The sequence below is a fragment of the Lates calcarifer genome, linkage group LG18, assembly GCF_001640805.2.
Source record: "Lates calcarifer isolate ASB-BC8 linkage group LG18, TLL_Latcal_v3, whole genome shotgun sequence".
Lineage (NCBI taxonomy): Eukaryota > Metazoa > Chordata > Actinopteri > Centropomidae > Lates > Lates calcarifer.
This window is the reverse complement of record NC_066850.1, coordinates 79,375-90,042: the sequence shown is the minus strand read 5'-3', so window position 1 is coordinate 90,042 and position 10,668 is coordinate 79,375. Positions and strand designations below refer to the sequence as shown.

The window sequence follows — 10,668 nt, the reverse complement described above, 5'->3', positions numbered from 1 at the left end:
GTATAGTATGGCGTCAAAAACGATCAAAAAATGTCATAGTATAGTAAGGCGTCAAAAAAGGTCAAAAAATGTTATAGTATGGCGTCAAAAACGTCAAAAAATGTCATAGTATAGTATGGCGTCAAAAACGCTCAAAAAATGTCATAGTATAGTATGACGTCAAAAACGCTCAAAAAATGTCATAGTATAGTATGGCTTCAAAAATGGTCAAAAAATGTCATAGTATAGTATGGCGTCAAAAACGGCTCAAAAAATGTCATAGTATAGTATGGCGTCAAAAACGATCAAAAAATGTCATTAGTATAGTATGGGTACGTCAAAAAATGTATAGTATGGCGTCAAAAATCAAAAATGTCATAGTATAGTATGACGTCAAAAACGCTCAAAAAATGTCATAGTATAGTATGGCGTCAAAAATGGTCAAAAAATGTCATAGTATAGTAAGGCATCAAAAACGGTCAAAAAATGTCATAGTATAGTATGGCTTCAAAAATGGTCAAAAAATGTCATAGTATAATAAGGCATTAAAGATGGTCAAAAAATGTCATAGTATAGTAAGGCATCAAAAATGGTCAAAAAATATCAGAGTATAGTATGGCGTCAAAAACGATCAAAAAATGTCATAGTATAGTAAGGCGTCAAAAAAGGTCAAAAAATGTTATAGTATAGTATGGCGTCAAAAACGCTCAAAAAATGTCATAGTATAGTATGACGTCAAAAACGCTCAAAAAATGTCATAGTATAGTATGGCGTCAAAAATGGTCAAAAAATGTCATTGTATAGTATGGCGTAAAAATGGTCAAAAAATGTCATAGTATAGTATGGCTTCAAAAATGGTCAAAAAATGTCATAGTATAGTAAGGCGTCAAAAATGGCCAAAAAATGTCATAGTATAATAAGGCATTAAAGATGGTCAAAAAATGTCATAGTATAGTAAGGCGTCAAAAATGGCTAAAAAATGTCATATTATATTAAGGCATCAAAAACCACCAAAAAATGTCATAGTATAGGTAGGCATCAAAAACCACAAAAAAATGTCATAATATAGTAAGGCACCAAACACGGCTAAAAAATGTCACAGTATAGTATGGCGTCAAAAATGTCAAAAAATACTGAAATATAATATGGTGACAAAAACTGTCAAAAAATGTCAAGATGTTACTTATGTTTGTATTAAAATTTCAGAATTTGAAGCAAAAATGTCACGAAAAAGTCATAGTATGACATGTGGTCAAAAATGTCACCAAAAAACGTAGTATAGTAAGGCATCAAAAATGTCACAAAAAAGTCATAGTATAGTAAGATGTCAAAGACATCGAAAATATCATAAAAACATCATAATATAGTATGTAGTCAACACTGTCACAGAAATGTCATAGTATTGTATGTGGTCAAAAATGCCACAAAAAAACATAAGGCGTCAAAAATGTCACAAAAATGCCATAATATAGTATGTGGTCAAAAATATCATAAAAATGTCATAGAATAGTAAGGTGTCAAAAACATCACAAAAAAAGGTCAGGCATTGAAAATGTCAGAAAAACATCATGGTATAGTAAGGTGTCAGAAATGTCACAAAAACGTCAGGCGTTGGAAATGTCAGAAAAACATCATATTATAGTATGTGGTCAAAAATATCATAAAAATGTCATAGTATAGTAAGGTGTCAAAAACATCACAAAAACGTCAAGCGGCAAAAATGTCAGAAAACCATCATAGTATAGTAAGGCGTCAAAAATGCCAAAAAAGGTCATAGAATAGTAAAGGTGTCAAAGACAACGTAAGGCATCGAAAATGTAAGAAAAACATCATGCGTCACAAATATAATAAAAACATCAAAGTATTCAAAACTGTCACAGAAATGTCATAGTATGTGGTCAAAAATATCACAAAAAAAACATAGTATAATAAGGCGTCAAAAATGTCACAAAAATGTAAGGTGTCGAAAATGTCAAGAAAACATTATAGTGTAGTAAGGTGTCAAAAACGTCAGGCGTCAAAAATGTCAGAAAAACATCATAGTATAGTACATAGCCAAAACTGTCACAAAAACATTATAATATAGTAAGACATCAAAAAAATGTCATAAAAATGTCATATTACAGTATGTTGTCAAAAATATAAAAACATCATAGTATATTAAGGCATCAAATACGTCACAAAAACGTCATAGTATAGTATGTGGTCAAAAATGTCACCAAAAAAACGTAGTATAGTAAGGCATCAAAAATGTCATGAAAAAGTCATAGTATAGCATGTGGTCAAAAACATCACAAAAAGGTCATAGTATAGTATGTGGTCAAAAATATCATAAAAACGTCATAGTATAGTAAGGTGTCAGAAATGTCACAAAAACATTATAGTATAGTAAGGCATCAAAAAATGTCATAAAAACATCATAGTGTAGTAAGGTGTCAGAAATGTCACAAAAATGTTATAGTAGTACAGTTAATATACTGAGAACATGTTTGTTTTCCTACAAAGTTAAGTGAGGCTAATAATAATTTCCAATATATTAATGCCAAAACATGACTTAAAAGATAAGGTGCTTGTGAGACAGTGCTGAAGCCACGTTGCTGGATTTTGTCTGAGTTGACACATTATGAACCTTTTAGAACAGTTTTTTTTCCTTTGTCCATGATACCTGATGAGTTACATATGAAAGATGACAACAACAGAGTTCACTTTGGACAGATTTTATTTCTTTATAAAAGCTTTTCCTCTTTTCTGCCCTGAGATGGAACATCATGGAGACAGAGTCATTACTGATAAAGTCTAAGAGAAAAACAGGTGAGAAGGAGGAAAGAGCTTTGATTGGTTGCTGATACTGTTGCTGTGTGTATTAATACTGGTTTCTGACTGGTTTTACAGACTGGTGGTTTTGGTGACGTCCACCTTCAGGTCTTTGGCGACCAATCCAGCGGTGACATAGTGCATTGCTGCTCGGTTAGCCAGAAACACTCGAACTGCTTCATCACGATACTTGTCAAAGTTAAAGACCTCTCTGAAAAGAAGCACAGAGTCAGACAAAATTAAAGTTAAACAAGTTAATATAATTAATAACTAACAGTGAGAAGAAATACCTGAAGAGTGGCCTTGTGAACTTCATCCTGCCCTGTTCTGTCGCCATCTTCAGTGCCAGGGGAACTGCTTCCTCCCACTTGGATCGAACACACAACCTCAGCCACCTGCAGGGAGAAAACAGCCAATCAGGGGAAGGAAGGGTTTTAAATCAAAGTAAATCCACAGAGGACCTGATGCAGGACTCTCACCTGGAGCGGATCTCTGAGTTCATACAGGCATTGAGATTATAAACCTCCTGCATCTTCTTCACATGAGTCAGAGGGAGAGGAACCTGAAAGAACAGACAGGTAAAGTAGACTGTGGTGGACTCAAGTGGGCTTTAAGTGAACTGTGTTGAAATGGTTTACCTCCTGAAGCAGGAGGGACAGGAACTCAATCAGCTGGTGGGACGACAGTGTCTTCACATCGCACTCTTTGAAGCTGCTCAAGTCCTGGTCTTTGGCCTAAATGGTACATAGAATGGAGGTTTCATATCTGCACATAAAAACAGGTCCACATGAAGTCTGCATCTCACCTTGATCCACCTCTGGCACAGAGCGATACAGGCGTCAGCCAGTGTGGTGTCGTACCTGAAACACAGGTGAAACTACATCAATAGACAGATCAGATATAAGGACTCATAGACCTGATGGAGGTTTGGCAGGATCCACTTACTGAGGTTTGACAGGAGGCATCCCAGGAGTGAACATCCAGGCGTTCCAGTCCACCTTGTTCAGGATGTCCACCTGAGAGACAAAACAGGGACCGTTACTGAAACTACAACCTTGCCACCGACCTGGAGAAACCTCCACCGTCAGGTTCTCTGAAAAACACTCAAGTCCACAATCAAGAATTTAGAAGACACAAAACAAGACTCCTGTACTGCAGAAATAAACAGGGATTGGTATCAAGAGGTGTCTCATGATGTCTCGACAAAAAGACTGTCAGAATCTATTCGGCTGATTCGTTGGAGTGTATTCAGGTATTTCTCACCTTATCTTTAAAGTAGGTGAACAGATAGTTCTTCCAGTCCTCTGTAGTGACGCTGCTGTAGGCAAACATCTGGATGTACGACTTCACAAAACCCATAAACACCTCTGAGACAGACAAACACACCAACAGGTGAATAAATACATTAATGATGAGGTACTCTGTGATGTAAACATGTGTGTGCAGGTGTTACCTGGGCCTCCCAGCAGCTCCTCCAGGTGATACAGCAGAGCAAAGCCTTTCTCATAGGGAACAGAGGAGAAGGCATCGTCCGGGTCAACGTCCTGCAGACTGGGGACCAGGTTAGTCAGAGGGTTGTTGGCCCCAAATGTGTACACCTGAGTGACAACACAAGGACAGGTAAGAAGAACGAACTGGACAAACTCAGATCAGTTAGTACAATATGTTTGTGTAACAGCTGAGGTTCAACATGGGGTTCAGGTTCTCACGGATTCCTGCAGGTCCTTCCAGCCCCCCATAGCTTTAAACTGTCTGAACTGTTCACTCTCCATACACCTGCCAATCATCCTCTCCAGGTACACTGTGTGACCCTCGTTCAACCTGAAGAAACAACAATGTACAGCTACACTCATCATATATATATATATATTAAGAGTATGTCGTAACAATGTCAGTGTAGTACAGTGAAAAACATGATGTATCATGGTATGTGGAAAGATAGCCATGGTAAAGTGTGTCATAATAAATATTTTACAGTATATCATGTTGAAAAATGATCATTTACCAGAAATGTTCCCAGGTCTTGTTGGTCACCAGATTACCGGTCCAGCTGTGGGCGATCTCGTGAGCGATCACCTGACAGGATGAACATAATATGATGAACACATGAAGACAAACATTTCTATATGTGGAGCTGAACAGGAGAAGAGATTTTACTCACATTAGACAGAGATTTGTCTCCTGCCTGTAAACAAACACAGAGGTCACATGATGCTGTTACACAGCTTCATCAATAATAATTAGGATTCTGTTGGTGTGTATATGTGTTGATTTACCAGCAGTGTGGGGGTGGCAAAGGTCAGACAGGGGTTCTCCATTCCTCCATAAGGGAAAGATGGAGGAAGAACCAGGATGTCATACTGACCCCAAACGTACGGTCCAGCCAGGTCCTCAGCCGTCTTCAACATGTTCTCGGTCTGACAGACACACAAACACTTCACTTATGCTGCTGGTTTAGATTCATACACAGGATGTGTCTGTAAATAAATCCTCTAGTAAAAATGAATCTCAAGGTTATTACGAGAAGACGTTTTCTTCTATGCTGAAATAAATATTCAGATCATATCTGCAGTAACAAAACACTGTATGAATGAATCACTGGACATATTTATTGTATGTTTGTATGAGTGAATATGAATATGTAACAATGAATGCATGTATGTAACCATGTATATATGGATTGTTTGTTCTTTGAATTAATTTCTGTCATTCACAGTTGGTGAACTCCAGCATCAAAAAGAAATAATGAAATAATAAAACACCAGTAGAATCTGTTTCTGTCAGTGAGCTGCTGGTTTCTGATACTGACTCACCTCAGAAAACTCTTTCTCCGCTTTATCCACAACACCTTCCTCAGACCACACTCTGGACCTCGGACCGATCTTCCTGTCGACCAATGAGAACACAGATAGACTGTATCACCTGCTGCAGGTAACATGATGACATCAGTGAACAGGTGAGAGAAGGAGTACCTGCTCTCCAGAGCTCCAACAACGATCGCTATCAGGTAGGAAGGCATGGCCACCTGAGGTCAGAGGTAAAAGACTGTGAAACATGAAAACACTGATATTTCCCACAGGTCACTGAATCATCCATCGTCTCTAACTGTTAATGATCAAACATCTTCCACAGTCTCCACTGAATCCAGACTTTTACTTTGAAGGGGTGTATTTCCTGTGCCATCAGTGTGGCTGTTTGCACAATAAACAAGTCATAAGTCAGTTTACTTTTAAAAAGAGAAGCACTTTGGATATATGAATCATTTAATATTAAATGGTCAGTTGATTAAACAATTATTGATCAACAGAAAATTAATCAGGAACAATTTTGATAATCAAATAATAATTTAAGCCAAACATTACTGACATGCAGCTTCTCATTGGTGAAGATTTCATGCCTTTATCGTCAGTGACAGTAAACTGATCATTTTCAGGTTTTAACAAAACTATTATTTAAAGGAAACTCGAGTTTTCAGTTACAGTGATTTTTAATTTGTTAAACTTCAGAGTTTAGGTGAGAGGGATTTTTTTCATTGCACATCAGACTGATTGATTAATGATTTGATCAATGAAACAAAAGAAAACTGTGCAAAATGAGTTTCCTAAAGATCAAGGTGACGTCCTTCAGTTTTTTAATTACAAAAATAAAATCGGCAAATATTCACAGGTGAGAATCAGACAACTGTAACAGAGACTGACCGGCTGTCTGAACCTGTAGATGATCCGACTGTTGTCCTGAGGATCCACTTCCTGTCCGTCTCTCACTGCACTCATCACAGCCACCAGGTCCTTAGGTACAGACACCTGAGAGGAGAGAGAAGACTTAGTCACACCTGAGAGACAGGTACAGACACCTGAGAGACAGGTACAGACACCTGAGAGGAGAGAGAAGACTCAGTCACACCTGAGAGACAGGTACAGACACCTGAGAGACAGGTACAGACACCTGAGAGGAGAGAGAAGACTCAGTCAACCCTGAGAGACAGGTACAGACACCTGAGAGGAGAGAGAAGACTCAGTCACACCTGAGAGACAGGTACAGATACCTGAGAGACAGGGACCGACACCTGAGAGGAGAGAGAGGACTCAGTCAACCCTGAGAGACAGGTACAGACACCTGAGAGGAGAGAGAAGACTCAGTCACACCTGAGAGACAGGTACAGATACCTGAGAGACAGGGACCGACACCTGAGAGGAGAGAGAGGACTCAGTCAACCCTGAGAGACAGGTACAGACACAAGAGAGAGGTACAGACACCTGAGAGGAGAGAGAGGACAGGTACAGACATGAGACAGATCGGTATCAGTGTCTTACTTGAGCGTAGTAGGTGTGTTTGATAGACGGACTGTCCTGACAGGGGACCATACTCCTGCAGTGATGAGCCTGTGAGACAGAACACAGGGCGACAGACTCATTAAGAAGAAACAGGTAGATCATCTGGTTTGTTTAAACCACCTGTCTCCTCACAGAGGAAACTATCAGAGTGAAGAAAACACTGACCAGGCTGTACCTGAGGACAGTGAATGCCTCACAGTAAAGTTCATATGACCTTAACCTGTGACCTGTCTCCAGGTAATAAACCAGCTGGTGTTTTTAAATTGTCCTGGTTCTCGTCTCAGCTCAGATCTGTGTCTCTGAGTTCATCTGAGGACGAGTCCGACGTCTCTGTTCTGCTGATGAGAGGAGGTCGGAGGTCAGAGGTCAGAGGTCAGAGGTGTGATCCAGACAACAGATCAGAGTTTAACAGCAGGGTCAGAGACTCAACCAGGAGCTGATGTTTAAAAGACGTCACTCAGAGAAACAGAATGATCCTTTAAACTCAGAAGGGAAGTTTAAAGAGGAAGGACGAAGGAGAAGTGAGGAAACCTGAGACTTCATCAAACCTCCGACTGAAACTGAGGAAAGTTTGTGATGAAGAAATCAAAACCACAACTGTTCACACAAGATTCAACGAAACAGGACCAACACCTGTCTTTACCTGCACACCTGCCTTTGCCTGAACACCTGTCTTCACCTGAACATCTGATCAGGTGATCCGCTGACCATACACTGACTTCTGTGACCAAGCTCACCTGGCACTGGCTGAACAGGTAAGGATGTTTCTTCCCAGCAGTCTGTGCAGGTGTGAGCCACTGCAGAGCCGTCGCAGACGGAGATGTCTCATAGGTCACCTCCACGATCACATGCTGCCCTCTGATTGGTCCAGAATACAAACACAACACAGTCATTTCATGTTATACTGAAAGAGAAGAAGACAATGTGTCAGACAGGTGAGGTCACCTGGACAGGTCAAAGGGCAGTGTGATTTCCAGCGGTGTCCCCTTGAAGCTGTGTTTGGGGGACAGATTGAAGCATGCTGCCTGCCCATTGGCTGACACGGAGATGATCTTCAGGTCTCTGGTGTCCAAAGTCTGCAGCAGATAAAACAACACTTTTATTAATGAGGTTCTGGGCTGCTGAGTCAGCACCTGACAGGTAACACCTGCTGATAATACAGGTCCAGGTTGTCTCTAACCTCTTATGTATCAAACCAAACTCCATTCAAAAACACACCAATTTAAGACTTTTGTGTCTGTAAATATTCATGCACCAAAATAAAACACATTTAAAGAAGAGACAAGGCTTAATGAGAAATTCAGCTTTTTCACCTGTGACCCAGAATAAAGACACATTTACAGTGACAGAGAGGAAATAATAAGTCAAGTGGACATATTAATAGAAAAAGTAAAGTCAGTCATGTCATCTAAAGAATTTTAAAACTTTAACATTTATGATCAACAGGATTGTAACAGATTCCTTTTGACTGATGATTAAACAGTAGCTGATAAACACTCAACTATCTTTGATCTCAGGTGAACACACCTGTTCTGATGTCAAAGTCCAGAATGACATGGCAGCAATAAACTCTAAGTCAAACCAAACTCCATTCAAAAACTGAGACATTTAAAAATTCCTCAAAAATATCTATTTTTCTAAGACATGAATGAGGGTCAGAGAAAAGTCATTAAAGTGATTATAATCATTATGAACAATAACTACTTTCACAGGTTTCCTAAAAGATACAAACTCAGACTGAAAGTTTTTGATACACACCTGATCTCAGATCAACACCTGTTCTACCTGATCTTTAACATTAAAATCGAAACAATCTGCATCACATTAAACTGATGAAAAACAAAAGTTCCAAATTAAGAAACTCAAAACGACGATGGATCAATCAAATGAAATCTAAACATTAATGTGATGAATACGTCCAGAAACAGAAACGTTTCATATCCAACATTTTTCAACAATGACAGAATTTACCATAAAAACACAAAGTAAAAGTTTCTCCTGCACACCTGAGTAATACCTGTCTCTGGTTCACACTGAAACACAGAAGGTCCAGTTACACCTGCAGGTTTACACCTGTTCCTCTCTGACAGTTCAACCTCATACAGAACATTATGATCTGATTTAAAAAGTGACACCTGATCATCTGTGAGCGACAGAATCACAGCTTACAGGTAAATAAGTCTTCTACACGCCTGACACTCACATGCCTCAACATAACAGTACAGGACCAAACAGCTATTTAACCCTAACCCCTGCTTTAAAAGCATTTACGCTTAAAATACGTCTTTACTAATGACTGAAGTTAACTTTACTTTTAGAAGTGGTTTGTCAGAATAAATCAATAATTTCTCTTCATGCCAAACTCCATTAAAAAACTTGCTTATACAGTGCTCACAGAGCGCAGACGACCTCAGCTGAGTTTAAAATGTGCTGTATGTAAATGACATATGATGAGGTGGATTCAGCCGAATTATAGAGAGACATCTTAAAGATCTGAAAACTTCTTATCCAATATTTAGGAAAAATTAAATCAAAGCAGATTAATAGTTTTCTTCAGAATTTGTTATTTTGATGAGGAACTTCTGTCACAGCCAGGACAGCAGTAACGCCACACCGTGACAGTTACAGAGTACAGACCAGACTCCGTTTAATTTTTCACTGTTTTTAGGAGCAGCTCAGGTTTATTTAATGACCACTTCAGGGACCAGAAATACGGTGTGAAAAAACAACTTCTGAGTGTATGAATGAAACCGTTAGCTTGAGGGCTAACATGCAGAGCACTGGGGGAACCGCGGTTCGTTATCGTTACCAGAGCAGAGAAACGGTCCTCCAGAGCCTCCACGGTGAGCTCCACCTTTCCCCTGATGACGTTTCTGTCGAAGTCCACGTGCAGGCTCAGGTTCAGGTGTTTGGTGACGCACCTGGTGAAGGAGGAGAAGGAGCACGGGTCAGACATGATGATCTGTCCGGTAACAACGGAGAGACTGAATCGACTGTCACACAAGCAGCCGGGTTACTACCGGAACAGACTCCACTCACATCCGTTACCAGCCTTTTCAAAATAAAAGACGCAGTAGAATTCATGCTTTTTTTTGAAGTCATGTAAATACTTCATCTAAACACCAGGGAAACACAGAGAGTAACTAAGTACTTTGAGATTAAATGAGTTCAGTTTGTTCAGGTCAACATGAAACATTTAAAGAATAAAAACTGATTTAAACATTTCTGTTTAAATCTGTTGATTTAACTGATTACTTATTGATCAGAATGGATTGATTTTGACTGAGCTGCTGCTGCTTCAATAAAATACAGATAGAAAAACCAGCAGGTAAACCAGGTCACGTTTTAAATTAATTGAGAACTATTGATCCTTGACTGATTATTAATGTTTATTAAAACAAATACGTTTTTTGTTTGGGTTTGTGTAAAAATTTAAGTTTTAATTAAACTAAATTTTCAAAATCTGTTCAACTTCTTCAAAACATTATCATTTTATATTTTGACATTTTTCTTGATAAATTATTTAGTCTTGTTATCAGAA

The 10,668-nt window shown here is 38.9% G+C and overlaps 1 protein-coding gene and 1 long non-coding RNA gene across 2 annotated transcripts in view; one reads left to right on the top strand and one right to left on the bottom strand.

The window, feature by feature from the left end:
• Window positions 1-1,476, top strand: part of LOC127143542 (uncharacterized) — a 4,709-nt gene extending 3,233 nt beyond the window's left edge. The window contains exon 2 of the long non-coding RNA XR_007815065.1: window positions 446-1,476. This is a non-coding gene — a long non-coding RNA (uncharacterized LOC127143542). The remainder of the gene's footprint in view (window positions 1-445) is intronic.
• Window positions 1,477-2,680: 1,204 nt separating this feature from the next.
• lta4h (leukotriene A4 hydrolase) lies at window positions 2,681-10,140 on the bottom strand. The gene is made up of 19 exons (XM_018689924.2): window positions 9,937-10,140; window positions 8,073-8,203; window positions 7,865-7,985; window positions 7,107-7,175; window positions 6,492-6,596; window positions 5,766-5,818; window positions 5,607-5,679; window positions 5,070-5,210; window positions 4,955-4,978; window positions 4,799-4,869; window positions 4,503-4,614; window positions 4,247-4,391; window positions 4,057-4,160; window positions 3,739-3,809; window positions 3,599-3,653; window positions 3,432-3,527; window positions 3,273-3,355; window positions 3,084-3,188; window positions 2,681-3,004 (listed from the first exon to the last, which is right to left on the bottom strand). The coding sequence occupies exons 1-19, from the start codon at window positions 10,081-10,083 to the stop codon at window positions 2,866-2,868; spliced, it is 1,845 nt and encodes a 614-aa protein (XP_018545440.1). The 5' UTR covers window positions 10,084-10,140; the 3' UTR covers window positions 2,681-2,865.
• Between the last annotated feature and the right edge of the window lie 528 nt (window positions 10,141-10,668).